Source organism: Bidens hawaiensis, unplaced genomic scaffold (genome assembly GCF_021521415.1).
Source record: "Bidens hawaiensis isolate Kalapana, Puna unplaced genomic scaffold, B.hawaiensis_p1.1 tig00080384_1, whole genome shotgun sequence".
NCBI lineage: Eukaryota > Viridiplantae > Streptophyta > Magnoliopsida > Asterales > Asteraceae > Bidens > Bidens hawaiensis.
In genome coordinates this window covers 10,523-31,908 of record NW_027503687.1, presented here as the reverse complement: position 1 = coordinate 31,908, position 21,386 = coordinate 10,523, and the positions used below count along the sequence as shown (strand labels likewise).

Below are 21,386 nucleotides of genomic sequence, written 5' to 3'. Positions count from 1 at the left end.
ACTTGGGATGCGGCTATTCGTGTTCTTCGATATTTGAAAACACTCTTGGTCAAGGGATTTTACTTTCTAAAGATGGTGGATTGAATCTCACAGCGTACTCCGATTCAGATTGGTTGGGTTGTCCATTTACTAGAAGATCGCGGACAGGTTATGTGCGTCTTTTCGGTGGTGGACCGATCTAGTGGAAATCCATGAAGCAGTCGGTTATATCTCTATCCTCCGCAGAGGCCGAATACAGAGCCATGGCAAACACTGTTAGCGAGCCTCTTTGGGTCCGGTGGCTCCTAAAGGAGCTGGAAGTTACCATAGACGGCCCCACACCTCTCTTTTGTGATAAAAAAATCGGCCATTCAAATCATTAACAATCTTGTTTTTCATGAGCGAACAAAGCACGTAGAGATGGATTGCTACTTTGTTCGTGAACGTGTTGAATCAAAAAATATTAAGCCTATTCACATTGCCACTACCATGCAGTTGCAGATTTATTTACCAAAGTACTCGGTGCTCAATAGCTTCATACCTTACTTGGCAACTTGGGTGTTTGGAACCTACACTCTCCAACTTAAAGGAGAGTATTGAGATCTTACTTTTAGTTTTTAATTGGGATACTAAATCATCATTATTATATTTTTCATGTATAGACTTTTGCCTTAATAATTTATATATCCCCTGTAGTTTTGAGAAATCATAATATTGAAGTATCAATTTTTTCATAAAGACATCATGTAGCTCTCGAATCTCACACAACAATTTCTTAAAAACCAAAGACAATTGTTTGGTGTGGTGGTTCAAAAAACCATCGGGTCATAATTAGGCGTCAGAGAATTGTAAAAAGAAATTTAACCGTTTGTAATTTGGATCACAAGTAGATATGTAGAAAAAGTATCAACACGTACAATAGTAATTTGACGTGTGAAATATGAACATCTTGATATATGACCCCGTGAATTTAAGACAGCTTGACAAAGTGAGCGATGCATGACGTATATGTGATGAATATTAAATACTCTAGGCCATGCAAAAGAATGAGATGTGATCGATGCATGAAATAAATAAATAAATAACCAGTTGTAGAAACCCGTGAAATTAATTAATAATTGACTAAAAAGGGTACGTGGCTATTATATGGCGGCTGAGTACAGCTAATGATGTATTATACTACGACATTTTAGACCACCTCCACCGTCCACAGCCCCGCCGGAAAACGATGTGTGTGGCTGTTAGCCTTGGTGTCACTAATTAAGAAAACTAATTAAACGTTAAGATTTATGATCAAATTATATAATTATACGTATTTGATACATAACTAATTTTAATTGAAGTATCATCCTTCACTAAAGAGCTGGGTAAGGTTTTGACTTTTTAAGAGTGTGTGAGTTAAATCATATCATTGTGTAATTTAGGGGTAACATACAGTGTGCAAGTTATCATTTATAAAAATATATATATAATTCTAGTGTTGAAATTGATAAGATGAGAGAAAGAGGGTGAACAAAGCATTAAAGTAATCATCTTATGTTACGTATATTTAAAGTAATTCGTACATATGAGCAGGTGATCTTTACAGTCGTTTAATTAAAATGGGTTGTGTTATTCATACACCCTCTTTCTCTTTACAGAGGGTGTATATAATAGATAAAATTTGTGTTAAAGGGTGTATGAATATCAAAAAAGGACGTGTGAATAACCATTGCCATTAAAATTGGTTTTATGTTTAACGAGTGTCATATATTATTACCTAAAGAATGAATCTAGTGAACAAAGATTCGTTAGCTTTATGTCACAAATAAAACCAACCTTTTAGAGATGGAACGTGTCCAAAAACCTTACAACTCAATTACCAATACTCAGATAAATACATGAATGTTTAAGTATTTGTAGTTAAATTACAAATACATATAATACGATAAGTGTCATATAATCGTGTTATTTATCACATTTAAATAATCAATTTAAAAAGAGGTTATATATAGTGAATTTGTAAGTACTTTAGATACATATATAGTATTGCGTATAACAAATGAACTCGTGAAAAAAGATTTGATATCTTCAAAATAATTAATTAGACGTTTGACTATTCTTTCTTACAACATATTGTAGGGACACGTAGAACTGTTACTAATGTCAAAAAAGGGTGATTAAAAATCATAAACTCAGTCCTTAAAGTGTACGTAGAGATTTATCTAGCATATATGTTATCAAAAATCTATATTTCAAGGGACACGTAGCCATGGAGATAAGAAAATGGACGGCTACCCATCCCAATCAAATTGACTTTATGTTTCTTCCTTCATATTTATATTCATCTTACTACACTCCTACCTCCATTCTACAAACAGCCGTGTTTCTCATCACAAGAGATATTAGCTATAGATTGATATCATATTAATTAGTTAACACTTAACAGTTAACATCATCACTATGGGACGGGCACCTCAGTGTGACAAAAATGGTGGTTTAAGGAAAGGTCCATGGACTACTGAGGAAGATAAGAAGCTCATTGATTACATTCACAAGAATGGTTATGGAAATTGGAAAACTCTTCCCAAAAATGCCGGTAAGCTTCTTCGCTATCAACTACTGATTACAAAATACATTTATATTTCAAAAGAACGCGGTTTATATGGTGTTCAGACTTCATGCATAACATTATATAAATGTTTCCGAACTTTAATAGGCTTCTTGGTTTTATTTGACTATGTATAGGTCTTCAAAGATGCGGAAAGAGTTGTAGGCTAAGATGGACTAATTATCTTAGACCTGATATCAAAAGAGGCAAGTTCTCTTTTGAAGAGGAGGAAACCATCATTCAACTTCATGGTGTCTTGGGCAACAAGTAAGTCAGAGTTATAAACCTTCTAATTGATGGTTCTTCACATATTTATCTAGAATTAATAGCTTAGACTTTAGATCCTTCTGATGTCAAATGTCATTTTCTAGATGGATTTGTTTCAAAACTTTAATCTTTGTTATCTAATCATTAATGTTTGGTTATTTACTAGATGGTCAACGATTGCATCTCATTTGCCTGGAAGAACAGATAACGAAATAAAAAATTATTGGAACACCCACGTAAGGAAAAGACTTATTCGAATGGGAATTGATCCGGCCACTCATAAACCTCGACTTGACCTTTCATCCATTTTGAACTTGTCAGAGTTCCAACCCACGGTCGACCTTGAACTGTTAAGACTAGCCGCTTTGTTCCTTGCGTCGCAAGGCAATCAAAGCCTGGGATTCAGTTTTCCAAGTACCCAACAAAACCTTCTTGATAATACCCTACAAATTCAAGAACACAATCATGTTCAAGACCAAACCCTAATTCAAGAAATCCCAAAGCGCTCTACTTTGAGTACTCTTGCTTGTGGTGTTCCATTTTCTAGTGAAACTTCCATGCTCAGGGAATCCAGTGTAGACCAAACAATTGATACTTTAGCTTGCAATGATCTTGAAAACTATCCTCAATCAAACTTCAGTAACAAAGTCGGTCTCAAGTCAAATTTCTTGTATTCATCGTGTACGCCTTCTTCGTCAAGCATGACTCCCATCGATTCGAATTCGTATTCGGCTTACATGAATGAAGGTACTATAGAAGAAGATAGAGAAATAAGCTATTGTAGTAACATGTTCAAGTATGAATTCCAAGATGTATTGGATGCTAATATTTTAATGTAATATGTATAACCTTTTTGTTCGAACCAGAATTTCTTCCTGGTCATTTCTTTAATTTTTCTGTTTAAATAGCTCTTGAATGCAATTGCAAAAAAAATCTGGCTAGGAAGTTATAATTTTATTTTTATAAGAAAGGGATTGTCGATGGTTTGTCCCCTTCGATCAGCCAGAAGACTTTAGTAATTGGAAACAGCTACTTACCTTAGCAAGTGGGTTCAATATTTTTTACCCCTATAAATATCACCTTGTTAGAAAGGTAATTTGTGACGGCTGACCTTCTGGTCCAATGGCATAGGGATGATGGTTGAGAATTAAGATTTAATGGTCTTAGATTTGAAACCAGAATCAAGGAAGTTTTCTTATAGTGGTGGGTTTTCTTTTTTATTGTGTTTTTGTGTGAGTCAGACCTAAAACGTCAAATTTAGTATATGGGTTGACTATCTGTCCAGGATGACTCACTTTGATATTGGGGTAGTTCCTTAAAATGGTAATTTGTGAGTTCTAACGAGCAAGTCCATGAACAATGAAATGTGGCTTCAACCCTAGAGGTACGTGTAAACTCCACTCATAGAAAGCTAGGTATGCTTATTCACCCATGCCCGCCGCTTGACTTGGTTTCCCAACACACAACTTGCTAAGCACAAGTTAATTTGAATTTTTACCATGACGTGTGTGTGTGTGTGGGGGGGGGGGGGGGTGGTGTTGAGGAGGGGTGATACTCTATGTATTAATTGTGGATATATGATGGAATCTAAAAACCATTTGTTCGTGTCTTTTTTTGGCTTCCAAGTCTGTTTGCTTGCATATTTTTCTATTGACCGTCGTTTGAGTCAATCAAAAACCTAATTATTCTAAATAGATAGATCAAGTAGGGTATCGTATCACAAGGAGTATGTGGTCAATGCAATTCGTGTAACAGGTTTAATATTATGAAGTAAACGGTTTTAGTGCTGATCACACAAGCAATAGTTTAAATTAAGAGAACTAAGCAACGAACAAGTAAACGAGTATTAAGCAGTTAACAAAGCAAACCACACCCGAGAATTCAAGTAAGCAACCAAACAGTATCTCATGCAACCTAACAAATTGATTATTAACGATTAACTAAAAACTGATCAACCAGACAAAACCTTAGACGTCAACAATAACTTTACACACGGCACTGGTTATCAAATAGTCATTGCCAGTGTGACTCAGTTAAGGGTAATTGTACGTTTTATCGTATTCAATCTAACCAAACAGTTATATGACTAATTATCTAGCAACTGGTAACAGATCGTTCAGACCAACGTAAACCTAAACCGACCGAACACACAGAAATACTAAACATCAATAATTATATATCAATCTTCAATAACAAAACATAAGTATTCTTAATCACATGAGAAAAACTGTAAATGGTTACAAACTATACATCCCGGGTGCGATTCTAGGAGATTAGCCGAGCCGCGACTTCATCGAATCTTCAATACGGATGATATAGATAATAGATATAGTCTTGACACGAGCTAGGGTAGTGGAAATCGCCTATAGGACTGCTGGAAATCACCTCTTGGTTGTAAAAACGGAGTTAGGGTTTTCTCTTGATGAAAAAGAAGTTATAAACTCAAAATCTGTCTTCAAAGGCCAATCGCGTACCGCGATTGACCACAAAGTCAAAGTTTAAAATACTACCCATCGCGGTACAGGATGGGTACTTCAGCAGGCCCATCGCGTACTGCGATGGGACCCTGTTACAGCCAACTTCAACTATTTCATCGATTTGCGTGCTGGACATCCCGCGTCTTCATTCCGTGTCACAACAGGTCCATAATGAGTACTTTAACACCTATGACCTGAAATCCAATAAAACACGTATGAAGTATCGATAGTTCTCGAATAAACAGTTAAAACTAAATAATAAACGAACGAAAACATATACAAATTAACCGACCATCACATCCCCACACTTATCTTTTGCTTGCCCTCAGGCAAAACTCTAAAGCAAACATTGACCTCCATCATAGGTATGTAGATTATCGCCATTAATACTAGTAAGGTTTTAGGTCATACCCAGTTTCCCAGACTGACACTGTTTTTAGATTGACATATCACAAATACGGTTAAATGCTATAATAAAAACAATAGAGCCGCCTAGACAGGTGTACTTTGTTTCAGGTTAAGGCACACATGCTCATACCACTCGAATATAACATCTCTCATCTCGGTTTAATATATGGACTAGCAAAAGATGTGCAAGTATCACTCAGCTCTCAATATCACTCATAAGTACATATTAATCCATCAAGCTACTTTGGCATAAATGCAAATCAAGAGGTCTTTAAAAGGGTTGTAACGGGGCCATGTGTAAGGGTATGGAAGGGAAATATTTAAGTAGCTCAAACGATCTGACCCGGCTTATTACAAAACATCTAAATAAACGAAACAACTTGTAATGCCCCGTTACCGGTAGCCCTACTTTCGTGTTGGATTTACTCATAAACGCAGTTCTAAATATCAGAGTTAATTAAAACATTCGCGGAATATAAAAGCTTTCATAAAACATTTCATAACAAAACACATATTGTCTTAAAACATCATCTTGTCTTTCAAAATAACCGAAACATTAAACTTAAACGTCTTGAGTCTTCCGATGCCAGCCTCTTATTCAGTGCCACGTGTCCCCTCAAGCGAACTGCCTCATCCTACTCACCTGCGTGCATACTAAAAGTCAGCTACGCTGAGTGAGTTCTAGTTAATCATACATTATACAATACACACAAACTTATACTCTTTCATTCATACTTTCATACTTTCTTTTGTACTAACTTGCTTTCATATCTTACGTTATAAAGAGCATTACGCCCTACATTCCTCGAGTATTATTAGGGCTCGGTACCCTCCTTCCTCGAGTATTATTAGGGCTCGGTACCCTCTTTCCTCGAGTATTATTAGGGCTCGGTACCCTCTTTCCTCGAGTATTATTAGGGCTCGGTACCCTCTTTCCTAGAATATTAGTAGGGTTCGGTTCCCTAGTTCTCGAATATTAGTAGGGTTCGATTCCCTCTTCGTTACCATACAACCATACATCATACCTCGAGTATTATTAGGGCTCGGTACCCTTTTCGTAACCATACAACCATACAACCTTCCTTTCCTTCTTTTATTAACTTTATCACGTTCATACACATAAGCATACATATCATACTTACCTTATACATAGCGTTACATCCTGACAGTACGTTCAATATCCGAAGATCATTCACGTACCATCAAGCAATCATTCATACATTTCACATTATTCACATAAGGCATACACTTATCTCTTAGGATAAGCGTATTAACAAACATATTGAGTATGCACACAGCCCCGAAAACATAACACATAAATGGGGCTAGAAACTCACCTGAATCCTGTTACGCTCTCCGTTAATCGTTATTCCCTTCTTGAGCTGTGCACGGCTAACTGTATAATATTTACATGTATCAATTAACTACTACTACTCATGTTGTATTTCTATCTTTATATAACCCACAACGAACGGGGGTCCGGGGGCAGCGCCCCTGGCAGCGGGGTCTAGGGGCGGCAGCCCCTAGCAGGGTCCAAGGGGCAGAGCCCCTGGCTGGGGTCGAGCTACCAGGTCAGCTTGGAAAAATTTTATTTCCATTAACTGTCTTAACACATTTTTCATTAGGTTTTTCATTTATTTTCTAATTTGCTAACTCAAGCGAACTTATCATTAAGCGAACTTAACAATAAGCGAACTTAACATTAAGCGAACTTAATACCAGGCGAAGTTAACTTGGCGAAGTTACACCTTAAGCGAACTTATGCCAGGCGAAGTTGTCAAGGGCGAGCTTATGCCAGGCGAAGTTAACTTGGCGAAGTTACACCTTAAGCGAACTTATGCCAGGCGAAGTTGTCCAGTTAGGCGAACTTGCTTGCAAGCGAACTTGCGTGCAGGCGAAGTTCGCTTGTAGGCGAAGTTGTGCAGCAGCCCCGCTGTTCATCCTTAATCCCTAAAATCATCATCGTTTTAACGTGAAACTCTTGGATACGATATTTAACCAACTCGCGATCAATCCTATGGTCATTTTTGGATATGGTTTGACCCGAAAACACGTAAAGTTTGGACCTTTAAGTTCAAAATCGTTCAATACTAGTGTTAAGGGTTCATCAACCGAGCCGTTTCCATTTTCGGGTTCATTACACTCGTATTTATCATCAAGTTTACAACTTTATGTTTCGTTTATACCCGATACACTCTCGTTCTAAGTTTCAATGCTAAACGTTTATAAAAAAGTAAACTTTAAGATCAAAACGTACCTTTTCGTGTTTGTTTGGCTTAGTCACGGACCATAGATCTTGTGTTTATCTTGCGAAATGAAGGATCTATCAAGAATCTCGTTTACTTGGCCTTGGATCTCACTCTCGCTCTCGGCCGTATATAGGTGTAAGTGTATGTGTGTGTTTTTGAGGGTGTAGAGATTAAGATGGAATGAAATGAGGTTTAGGGTTTTATGGTGGTTTAGGGGATATTTATATCCCTTAAAGCCCATGGACCTAAGGCCCATTCTCATTTAACCCATCTTAATTAATCTAAGTCCATGATCCGTTCTTTACTCGATATTAATTTAATTAATAACGCGAAGTCACTAAACGTAATTTTCTTAATTTAACATTATAATATTTAGGATGTTACAAGTCTTCCCTCCTTAAAGAGGTTTCGTCCCCGAAACCTAACTATTACATACACAGACTAGGGTAAAACTTGCGCATCTCATCTTCGGCCTCCCAAGTAGCATCTGATCCCTTGCGGTGTTTTCATATCACTTTTACCAAGGGTATAATCTTGTGACGAAGCTGCTTTTCCTTGCGATCAACGATCTCTATCGGTTGCTCGATGTAGTTCAGTTGTTCATCAACCTCAATGTCCATTAATGGCACGTGAGACGTGTCATCAGCTAGACACTTCCTCAGATGAGAAACATGGAAGGTTGAATGAAATCCTTCTAACTCATTGGGTAAATCCAGCTTATAAGCTACTTCCCCCACACGATCTAAAATTTTAAACGGTCCAATGTACCTCGGACTCAGCTTCCCCCTCTTTTTAAAACGGATAATTCCTTTCCAAGGCGAGACCTTAAGCATCACATTGTCGCCAACGTTAAACTCAATTGGTCGTCGCCGCTTATCTGCATAAGACTTTTGTCTGTCTTGAGCGGCTTTCATTCTTGCTTTGATCTGATCGAACTTTGAAGACGTTTCTTGAACCACTTCTAGGCTTCCCATTTCTTTCTGACCAGTCTCACCCCAACACACCGGGGTTCTACATCGTCTACCGTAAAGCATCTCAAACGGTGGCATACCAATACTTGAATGGTAACTGTTGTTATAGGAGAACTCTACCAGGTGCAGATGATCATTCCAACTTCCACCAAAATCTAAAACACAAGCACGCAGCAGATCCTCAAGGGTTTGGATCGTCATTTCAGACTGTCCATCAGTTTGAGGATGATACGCCATACTGATGTTCAACCTCGTTCCCATAGCTTCATGGAACTTCTTCCAGAACCTCGAAGTAAGCCGTGTATCTCTATCAGACACGATTGATAGCGGTACTCCATGCTTGGTTACAACTTCTTTAATGAACAAGCTTGCAAAAGTTTCTGACGAGATGGCCTCTCGTATGGGCAGAAAGTGAGCACTCTTGGTCAAACGGTCCACAATCACCCAGATGGTATCATGATGCTTAGCTGTACGAGGTAGCTTAGTTATGAAATCCATGGTGATGTGTTCCCATTTCCACTCAGGTATCTCTAGCGGTTGCATCTTCCTATAAGGCTTCTGATGTTCGGCCTTGACTTGTAAGCAAGTTAAGCACTTACTAACATAATCCACTACATAATTCTTCATCCCAGGCCACCAGTAGTCTTTTTTCAAATCTTGATACATCTTTGTAGCTCCTGGATGAATCGAATATATTGACTTATGAGCTTCATCTAAGATTCGACTTCTAAGATCACAATGGCATGGGATCCACATACGGTCGAATCTAGTCTTAATTCCATGAGTGTTTTCCATCAACTCATCTTGCTGGCCATAAATCCTTTCTTTCTTTACTAACCCTTCATCTACTAACACCTCTGACTGCACCTTGATGATTTCTTCAAAAAGACTTGGGTTCATGATCAACTTGTATGACTTCACTGTTGCAAGGACTTCCTCATTCTTACGACTTAACGCGTCAGCGACTACATTAGCTTTACCGGGATAGTACTTAATGTCGCAGTCATAATCCTTAATCAACTCCAACCATTTTCTCTGCCTCATGTTCAATTCTTTCTGCTCGAAGAAGTACTTTAAACTCTTATGATCTGTATAGATAGTACACTTAGTACCGTACAGATAATGCCTCCATATCTTAAGAGCATGCACTACAGCTGCTAACTCTAAATTATGCGTCGGATAAGTACTCTCATGGACTTTCAGCTGTCTAGACGCGTAAGCTATCACCTTTCCTCGTTGCATCAACACGCAACCTAACCCCTGATGCGAGGCATCAGCACAAACAACTAAATCCTCGTCACCATCGGGTAGAGCAAGCATTGGAGCTTGCGTGAGTCTCTTCTTTAATTCCTCAAAGGCTTCTTCTTGAAACTTTCCCCAACTGAATACTATCGATTTTCAGGTCATACCGGTCAGCGGTGCGGCTATCTTGGAGAAACGTTCGATGAATCTCCTATAATAGCCAGCTAACCCTAGGAAGCTTCGTATATCAGTCGGATTCTGCGGAGTCTTCCAATTCGTTATCGCTTCAATCTTAGCTGGGTCCACGGTAATCCCTTCCGGATTAATCACGTGACCTAAAAATTGCACTTCTCTTAACCAGAACGCGCACTTCGAAAACTTAGCATACAACTTCTCTTTCTTCAGAGTCTCCAATACCTCTCTCAGATGCTCAGCATGGTCAGACTCGCTCTTTGAATAAATCAATATATCATCAATGAAGACGATAACCGACTTATCCAACATCGGCCTACACACCCTATTCATCATGTCCATAAATGCTGCAGGAGCATTTGTTAGATCGAATGACATTACGAGGAACTCGTAGTGTCCATACCGCGTTCGGAACGCTGTCTTAGGGATGTCTGCCTCCTTCATCTTCAGCTGATGATAGCCTGATCTGAGATCTATTCGTGAGAACCAACTTGAACCTTGCAGTTGGTCAAACAGATCATCAATCCTTGGCAAAGGATATGTATTCTTTACCTTATGCACATTCTCATACTTCCATCCTTCTTTTTCACGAGCAACACTGGTGCGCCCCACGGGGAAACACTTGGTCTTATGAAACCTTTGTCGAGGAGTTCTTGCAGTTGGGACATCAATTCTTTCATTTCGGACGGCGCTAGACGGTAAGGCGCTTTCGCGACAGGTTGGGCTCCTGGTACTAAATCTATCTGAAATTCTATCTCTCGCTCCGGTGGCAACCCCGGAAGATCCTCAGAGAATACTTCTTGGTAGTCGCACACAATAGGAACATCCTTCATTTCTTTCGTCTCGGCCGTAGCGTTGACGACATACGCCAGGTAGGCACCGCACCCTCGCCTTAACAAACCCTCGGCTTTTATCAGCGAAATGACATTAAGCCCATAACTTTCCTTATCACCATAAACCGTCACCGCACTACCATCCAAAGACTTTAACCTTATTATCCTACTCTTACATACTATCTGAGCCTCAAACTCAGACAACCAATCCATACCCAAAACCACATCGAAACCTCCCAAGGTCATAACGTACAAGGTAACAGGGAACTCATGTCCCTCTAGTTCTATCTTAGCGTTCTTAACCATTTTTATTATTTCAACCGAAGTGTCGCTAGCGGTTTCTACTATAAGAGTTTCAGACACTCGGCAACATTTTATTTTAGATAGTTTAGTAAATGGTGTGGCTACGAAACTTTTGTTTGCGCCCGAATCAAATAATACAGAAGCGGAAACACCGTTCACTAGAAACGTACCTGTGACGACATCCGGAATCTGCTTTGCTTGTTCTTGGGTCAGCATGTAGGCCCTAGTTCTTGGCCTAGCTTGATCGGCATCCTTCCTTCCACTACCTCCAGCTTCACCCTCGGTACACTCCCTAGCAAAGTGACCTGTCTTACCACACTTGTAGCATGCAGGTTTAGAACTGCACTCATGAGCATAATGACCTGCCTTCCCACACTTGTAGCAAACATTCGACCCAACTCTACACTCTCCAGCATGCATCTTTCCACACTTATGACATGTATCCGAACCCTTTCCCCACCTACACTCACCACTGTGTGCCTTGCCACAAGTCTTGCACGACCTGTTCTTCCAAACTCTCGGCTTCTTGTTCTTAGGGTTCCACATCTGGGTACCGGGTCGTTTAGCAGGAGCGACCCATTTCTTCTCTTTCTTCTCGTCTACCACCACCACATCATCCGCAGCGAGGTCTGCATAGACCATCTCTGCGAGTTCGACGGCAGAATCAAAAGTAGCAGGTTTACTTGTCCTGACTAACATGCGGACTCTCTGTGGAATAGGGTTGACGATATAAACATGTGTACCTGTCCCCGTGACTCGTTATTCCCGCCTAAACGACCCCATTTTCAACTTCTCGTAATAAAAATATTTGTGAGTAAGACTAATGAGACACTAAAAAACTAACCATGACCAGAAACCTATGACTTGGCATTAATGGCAATAATTAACAGTTAACAACTTTGGTTTCTAAACACTCTTCGAGGTACTATCGGGCTAAAAAATTTTAAATTTCCCCCATCCCCACATTTGAGGTTTACATTGTCCTCAATATAAGAATACTTAACATTGTCCTCAAAGTTAAAAATGATATAGCGATTAATGAACATTTGAGGGACGGGGTTAAAATTGACTTTTTGACTATTAAGCAATTTTTAAAATTTCGGGGCTTATGTGTGGCGGTTCTACTAACAATTATACAATTACACTTTTAACGTTTAAAATAATAAACATAATGAAATTATGAAACTGAAATTACCTGATATCAACGTGACTGGAGAAGGACCAGTCGGCTCGTGAACTCTCAAAAACACTCGTGTACTCTCGTCTCATCCAATTACCAAACTGACAATCGAACCTGCAAAATCTCGAGATGTGTAGAAGCAAGCTTCTCACAAGTGTAAGACATAGGTCTTTTAAGAGTTTCGAAAATGAATAATTGTTAATTTTATTAAAACAATTACCGAGCCAAATTAATTCGTTTCATAATAAATTCTGTTAAGTTAGTTAAAAACGTTAAAAGACCTAACTCACTTTCTTAGGAATCACGATTGCATTTAGCATATGCAACAAGCCCTGTAAACCCCCCGGTAGCCCGGGAGGACGAGTGAGGTCTCGTGAGGGTTTATATTGAACTACACCCACAAAGTTTCAAATACAACAAAATATACACGTACCTGGATTAACCACAGCAAAATGAACATGAAAGAACTCTGGGAAGTTTAACTGTAACCTCGTTGTCGGAAAAAAACTTTACCGAACGCATCAAAATCCCAACTTTTCTCGTGTGGTATCCCCACCCTTAGCTTTTGCTATGATGGTACGCTTAAAATACAATTAGTAAAATAAAAACTAAAACAAAATAGAAACTAAAAAAATATACAAAATGTACAAATACCACCCTTTTAAAAATTTTATGACATTCAAGGTGGGCGTCTGGCCTACCCCCGTGCAGCCTTCTCGTTACATGCACGCTCCTCAAGAGATTCCTCCCAACCTTTTGGCACACCATGATCCTGCCATTTTTCATTTCCTTCTGGCGGTTTCTTTACCTCTTTCTTTTTCCTTGGTCGGCTACCTTTCTCTTCCACCTTCTCACTATGTTGTTTCTCAAATCTCCTCTTATCTATCCTGTCAATCACAAAACATTCCTCTTTTGTGTGATCCTTGTCCAAGGATACACACTTGTCAACAAGAGGGTTAATAGCACTTTCAAACAATAATAACCGTTTATCACGATCTCCACACGTAATTTCCAATATCCCATTAGCACAATTAATCACCGCATGTGTTGTGGCAAGGAATGGCCTACCCAATATGACTTGTGGTTGTGTATTACTCACACGTTTAGCATAGTCAAGTACAAGAAAGTCAACTGGGTAGAAAAATTCCTCCACCTGAACCATTACATTAGTCACCATGCCCCGGGGAAGTGTACGAGTTTGGTCCGCCAACACCACGGTGGTGTTTACCCTTTCTAATGGGCCAAATTCATACTGATCATATAAACTACCGGGCATGATACTAACACATGCTCCAAGATCTAGAAGTGCCCGATCAGTTTTAAATTCCCCAATTTGAATAGATAAAAGCGGCACTCCCGGGTCTTGGAGTTTACTTGAGGTGGTATTATTCTCCACCCCTTCATCCCTTGTGTTGGTCAATTTTTCATTAAAACATTTATCACAAGAACAATTTTCACAAAAAGATGTTTCATTTGCTTTTAATTTTGAGCCATTTTGGAAAATCGTTTCATTTTTACCAACACAATCACTCTCATCACTAACATCTTCCACCATCCCTTCAACAAATTGTGGTGGTGAATTAACTTCAACACTAGAAATTTCAAAATTAGGTAAAAGACTTACCGCATTGATGTGCACATTGTTCCCATTCTTGGAGCTTGAGCAGTAATGGTTTGGGTTGACTGTAGTACCGCTCGGGAGTTGACCTGCGCTCTTTTGCAACTTTGCCATATCTGCTGCGAGCTGACCAATCTGCTTTGACATTGCCTCTGCTGACTTATCATGTAACTCAAACTGTTTCTTCGTTTCAACCTTATGATCTGTCATAATCTTCATCAATGCATCCAACTTTGAGTCCACAGACTCATCCGCATTTCCCGAGGACCCCCTCTGCTGGACCTGATTACCCAATGAATTTTCACCCCGGTTACCGTCTCTGTTATATCCTCGATTCAGATCATACGAACCTTGCTGCTGCTGATAACCGCCCTGGCGGTAATTACCCTGTGACCTGTTCTGGCTCGATCCTTGAAAGTTCGGGTTCAACTGTGTAGACGTGTTCCTGTAACGAAAGTTCGGGTGTTTTCGCAGGCCCGGATAATAGGTGTTTGAATTCAACCCTTGACCATTAGAATCCCCGTAAGCATAATTAACTTCCTTGGGTTCATCCTCCTCGTCATCATAAAACTCGGGGCAATTTTCTGCCTTATGCCTGAGCATACCACAATCTTCACAAACCGGGAATTTAACACCAACTTTTACGACTTCTTTATTCTTACCCTTCCTGTACCCAGCCAGTTCACGTTCTAACTCAGCAATTCTTTCAGACTCACTCGTGACCGACTTAACTGACCTGGAGGAAGTACCACGTCTTCGTCTTTCAGCTTCTGCTTCTGCCTTGGAATCTTCACACATAAATTCTAAAATATCTCAATCATCTTCCTCAGGTTGATTCAACAACTGACCATTACACGAGGCCTTAAGATGCTTTCGGTCCTCGTATGTCAACCCATAGACAAAACACTTTACCAGTTCCCACAATTCAATTTGGTGACGTGGGCATTTCCTGATCAAGTCTTTATACTTGGTAAAGGCTTCATGAAATAACTCACAAGGTAACTGTGAAAAGTGACGAATGTCTGAACGGGCCTCGGTAATCTTCGACTGTGAATAAAACTCGTTTAGAAAAACTTGTTGCATCTCAGCCCAATTTCGGATACTGTGTATCGGTAGCGAGTTAAACCAGAGTTTCGCTTTGTCTTTTAGGGAAAACTGGAATAACCGCAACCGGACTTCATCCTGATCGAACGTACCATCACCAATAGACCCGCAAATAGCCGAAAAATCAGTCAAATGCGAATACGGGTCTTCCGAAGCCATCCTGTTGAAGTGAGGAACGATGTTGATGTAAGATGGTCGGGACTTGAAAGTTTGCTGTCCCGGCACTCGTTCTTATGGGACCAACGGGGATGCTCCGTCTGAGATAGCCGGTCTGAACCGACTGTTAACACCATGAGCCGGGGCTATATAATTTCTCCTAAGCCCCCCGGGGTTTCCCATACCACCCCGATTAACCGGAATACCACGAACTCTTTCGGGCCGTTCCGCCCGATTCACCTTGTCTCAACCCCTTCCGTTTCTATTAACTGGTTCAGCCCGTCTTCGATTAACCGGCTCTTCTACCTCTTCATCCCAATTATCCTCACCTACATCTTCTTGCTCAACACCCTCGTTCTCGGGCTCAACTTCCTGATTACCTCTAACCCATCTGTCTACCTCGTTATCAATCTCCAAACCTTCGCTTCCGTTATTATTTTCCCCCATCGTCTTCATCTTCTGTCGGATTACTCGGTTGAACATCATCAAGATCTCTCTGAAATCTGCTATTACGATTACTTTTTGGAGCTGATGGTCCAGCCTGGCCATAGTTTTGGTTTCAGTTTAGGTTCCGGTTTCGGGTTCGGGAAGCACGAACTGAGTTATTTTGGTTATTTTAGTTATTGAAGTTTGGTGGGTCAGGTATGTTGTCTGGGTGAAACATGTTGGTTTGTGGAAGTGGATCTTGGTTTTGGTTATTGTTCTGGTTCTGGTTCTGGTTCTGGTTCTGGTTTTCGTTTTGATTCTGGTTTTGTTCTTCCATCTCTAAGTTTATGTTTGGGACTCAGTTCTGCCGAGCTAACCTCTCAATTTCGGGCTCGTAAATTAACGGAGACTGCCGGCCCGAATGGCGGGTGCGCATAAACCTGTAATCTGCACAACTAACACAACCCGCGTAAAATACAAAAAAATAGAAATAAAAAATAAAAACTAAAATAAACACAAAAATCAATTAACACGAAAGACACTAAGCGCACTAACTCCCCGGCAGCGGCGCCATTTTGATGACCGTCGTTTGAGTCAATCAAAAACCTAATTATTCTAAATAGATAGAGCAAGTAGGGTATCGTATCACAAGGAGTATGTGGTCAATGCAATTCGTGTAGCAGGTTTAATATTATGAAGTAAACGGTTTTAGTGCTGATTACACAAGAAATAGTTTAAATTAAGAGAACTAAGCAACGAACAAGTAAACGAGTATTAAGCAGTTAACAAAGCAAACCACACCCGGGAATTCAAGTAAGCAACCAAACAGTATCTCATGCAACCTAACAAATTGATTATTAACGATTAACTAAAAACTGATCAACCAGACAAAACCTTAGACGTCAACAATTACTTTACACACGGCATTGGTTATCAAACAGTCATTTCCAGTGTGACTCTGTTAAGGGTAATTGTACGTTTTATCGTATTCAATCTAACCAAACAGTTATATGACTAATTATTTAGAAACTGGTAACAGATCATTCAGACCAACGTAAACCTAAACCGACTGAACACACAGAAATACTAAACATCAATAATCAAATATCAATCTTCAATAACAAAACATAAGTATTCTTAATCACATGAGAAAAACTGTAAATGGTTACAAACTATACATCCCGGGTGCGATTCTAGGAGATTAGCCGACATCATCGAATCTTCAATACGGATGATATAGATCATAGATATAGTCTTGACACGAGCTAGGGTAGTGGAAATCGCCTATAGGATTGCTGGAAATCGCCTCTTGGTTGTAAAAACGGAGTTAGGGTTTTCTATTGATGAAAAAGAAGTTATAAACTCAAAATCCCGTCTGCATTACCGCGACGGGTCTTCAAAGGCCAATCGCGTACCGCGATTGACCACAAAGTCAAAGTTTAAAATACTACCGCGATGGGTACGTCAGCTCTGTTACAGCCAACTTCAACTATTTCATCGATTTGCGTGCTGGACATCCCGGGTCTTCATTCCATGCCACAACAGGTCCATAATGAGTACTTTAACGCCTATGACCTGAAATCCAATAAAACACGTATGAAGTATCGATAGTTATCGAATAAACAGTTAAAACTAAATAATAAACGAACTAAAACATATACAAATTAACCGACAATCAGGGGGGGTTGAGGAGGGGTGATACTCTATGTATTAACTGTGGATATATGATGGAATCTAAAAACCATTTTGTTCGTGTCTTTTTTGGCTTCCAAGTCTGTTTGCTTGCATATTTTTCTATGGCTACAGATTCCTATACCCTCGCTTTTGGAGCTAATCAAGCTGATGTGATACTATGTGTAGTGGTTAATATATGGTTATGAGGGAGATTCCCGTCGAGTTTAGTAGAGTTTGTTGCGTCTACTCCTCTTACTATGCTACTAAAACCCAACAACGAGATTCGACCTATTGAAGTGGCTACCATATGAAGGCATTTGGTTTCTAAGGCTGCTATGAAGGGTGTTGGCAAAGAAATGACTAAATACCTTAATGATTTACAGTTTAGAGTTGGTGTGTCAGATGGTGTAAATCGACATTACATAGTGACAATAGGGTACTAAGTAAACATCCGCTGGTGGGTCTCTTGCAATGCTTAAAGTGATTTTTTCTAATTCATTTAATATAGTGGATAGATCAGCTTTACTTCATGAATTAAGGATGAGGTGTCTTTTCTATTTCCTTATCGGTGGAATTCTTACACCAACAATCAAGAATGTATAGTGGAGATGATCTATTTGGTTTACCGGAGGTTCAACCAAGAGACCCATTATGATAATTTCTTTTCACCCTTGTTTTGCACCCTAACCCCATATACATCGGATTAGAGGCAACTGAAAGCTTCTTCTTCATGCTTAGTGTCTTGATAATGGGACTATCATCGGAGATTCAGTGGAGGTGGCTAGATTATTGGATATCATTAAGGTGACTGTTACACCCCAACCTAAGGCAGAAATTTCGGGATGCGAACAAATTGCACCGAGCTCAAAGACACTAACAACAACAACAACAACAATAATAATAATAATAATAATAATAATAATGTCAATAACTATTTAATTTATTTCATTCAATCCAATACATCTGCTCAAACAACCAAACAAAACAAATATTCGATAAAATAAAATAAGTCAAAAATTTTAATTTATTTAAATATCCTAAAGTTCAACATCTAGGTTTCTTCATCCATTGACAACCATCCAGTAAAAACACATGCAATATGCATAAAAATATAAAGGTTGTTAACAAACATGTTGAGTGAGAAAACCACAAATTTGATATATAATAATGCTAAAACAAAATCATGTGCGTTAATATGAGTAATACAATTAATATAACATATAAGTGTCGTTTGGCCATGATTAATCGAACACAATCAATGGCTACTAAGACGACGTAAATAACAAACAAATAGAGATGTCGTTTGGCAATGATCCATCGAACACGATCTATGACAACTAATATGGAGTATGATCATACGTAATGGGATAAACTATGATGGGCCTCAATGTGATAAAATAAACAGATAAAGTAGATTGCACATAACATCAAATTGCATACAACACAATAAGCAAATAATGATTCGTTATTTTAGCTTTGATATGAATAAACATTTAAGCCCCCAAAAGTGAAAATGGGGATAATGATTAATTAACCTTAATGAATAGGCGAGATAAATATAAAATAAGAAAAATAAACAAGTCCCGAGCTTTTAAAACACTGGATTATCTGACACGAACATACCTGAAACTTTGAGACATTAAAATAGAATTAAAAGCGAGAACATAGCCGCCAGGTTAAACAGAAGTATAAAACTCACTATATGAAATATTTAATGTTTAAGCAAGCTGGTACTGTTCAGAATCCCAACTTCAAATTTGGAGTTGGGTTCTGGTCAGTAACTCAAATGTTATGACAAACACAAGACTTGACTTTTATAACTCTAAACAGGTTGGGATCAAATTGACCCACGAAACTCCATCAAGCACTGAAATTGACTGAGAACTTTTGTGTAATGAACAAAAAACACACAAATCACATAAGACAACTTACACGAATGATGGTTTAAATGATGAGAAAAATCGAATCAAAATCTTTTGAAGCACCGAAGGCAAACCGAGAATAAGGTCTTGAAGAAGAAACCATGCTAACAACAAGAAAATACCATGCATGGATTTTTTTAGAGGTGGAGACTAAGTTTTGGAGAATAATTTTAGGGTTTTGATAGTTTAGTTTATAAAGTAAAAGTCTAAAACGTTAAATTTTGTCAAATAACTCGATTATGCAATAGAATAAGCATTTATTGACGAAATCAAATGAAATAAAATAACAAATTCGTTCTTGATAGCAAGGGAATGAATATGGACATGCCTAAGGACCAAATGAGTTTTCTTGTAGCTTAATTCGTAAGTTTCTAACAAAAAAAAAAGCATGATTTAGCATTAAACAAATATTTTAAACGATTTTGAACTGGCCAACATGTTGCTTGCGTCGCGCGGCCCACCTAGGGTAGTTCCCCGTGTGGTGCAACTTGGGTTATTCGTCAACAAGTTTCATTTTGTCACTTTTAGTCCTTGTAATTTCAAAAAAAATGTGATGTTTATTCATTTTAAGTGGTTTTAAGGGTTTTTAATGGGTATTTGACGAGTTTGACTAACATAAATGTATAAAATGAATTAAACAACATAAAATACATGATTTTAATAATATGAAAAATACGAAATGTTACAATGACGGGTCTAACGTTAGGTCTTGAACTAAATGCTTAGAAAATAGCTATTTTAGCCTTCTTTTGATGGTGGGAAGTCTTATGACGGTTTATTTCTAGTTGACTTCGGGAGACTTTTAATTTTTTTATTTTTTTTGGGGGTGGGGGGGAGGGGGCTGTTAATCGATACACCGGGTTTATTAGTAGGATAGAAAAAAGAAGAGAGCTACCAAAATTGGTGACCCACAAAGTTAGCTACTCTTGCTTCGATCATGTATATGCATTGCCAAACTTTTCTTTGGCTTGATGATGTGCCAACCCGTACATTTGATGGAAGCAACGCTGTTCTTTGGCCAAGGAAGGGTGATACTCTATGTATTAATTATGGATATATGGTGGAATCTGCATATCATTTGTTGCGCCTACTCCTCTTACTCTGCTATTAAAACCCAACAACAAGTTCAACCTATTGAAGCGGCTACCATATGGAGGCATTTGGTTTCTAAGGCTGCTATGAAGGGTGTTGTCAACAAAATGACCAAATATCTTAATATTGCCAGTTTAGAGTTGGTGTATCATATGGCATAAAGGCGATATTACAGTGTGACAACAAGGTTTAATGATTAGAGTGGATTTTTCTAATTCGTTTAATCTGGCTGATATATCAGCTTTACTTCATGAATTAAGAATGAGGTGTCCTTCTATTTCCTCATCTGTAAAATTCTTATATCAACAATAATCAAGAATTTATATTGGAGATGATCATATTTGGTCCACCATAGAGGTTAAACAAAGAGACCCATTATGACAACTTCTTTTAGCCCTTTGTTTGCACCTTTCCCCCCATTATGCATCAGATTAGAAGCAATTAAAATCTTCTTCTTCGTGCTTAGTATCTTGATGATGGCACTATCATCGGAGATTCATAAGAGGTGGCTATATTGTTGGATATCATTAACTTGATGGGTCCAACGTTGAGTATTGAACTGGATATTAAGAAAAAAGAGCTATTTTGGTCTTCTTGTGATTGTGGGAAGTCTTATGATGGTTTATTCCTTTTTGACATCGCGAAACTAGTATTTTTTTTTTGGGGGGGGGGTGTTAGTAAATACACTGGGTTTATTAGTAGG

General features: G+C 38.7%; 1 protein-coding gene across 1 annotated transcript; it reads left to right on the top strand.

Moving 5' to 3' along the window:
- The first annotated feature begins 2,223 nt into the window (after positions 1-2,223).
- Positions 2,224-3,709, top strand: LOC143607215 (transcription factor MYB102-like). Its single transcript, XM_077082743.1, has 3 exons — positions 2,224-2,557; positions 2,707-2,836; positions 3,003-3,709. The coding sequence occupies exons 1-3, from the start codon at positions 2,422-2,424 to the stop codon at positions 3,673-3,675; spliced, it is 939 nt and encodes a 312-aa protein (XP_076938858.1). The 5' UTR covers positions 2,224-2,421; the 3' UTR covers positions 3,676-3,709.
- The last annotated feature ends 17,677 nt before the right edge of the window (positions 3,710-21,386 follow it).

Excerpts from the sequence above, each read along its gene's own strand:
- LOC143607215 (XM_077082743.1), top strand. The coding sequence starts at position 2,422 with ATGGGACGGGCACCTCAGTGTGACAAAAATGGTGGTTTAAGGAAAGGT. Across the intron at positions 2,558-2,706 it reads AACTCTTCCCAAAAATGCCG|GTCTTCAAAGATGCGGAAAG; the intron begins GTAAGCTTCTTC and ends GACTATGTATAG. Across the intron at positions 2,837-3,002 it reads CATGGTGTCTTGGGCAACAA|ATGGTCAACGATTGCATCTC; the intron begins GTAAGTCAGAGT and ends GTTATTTACTAG.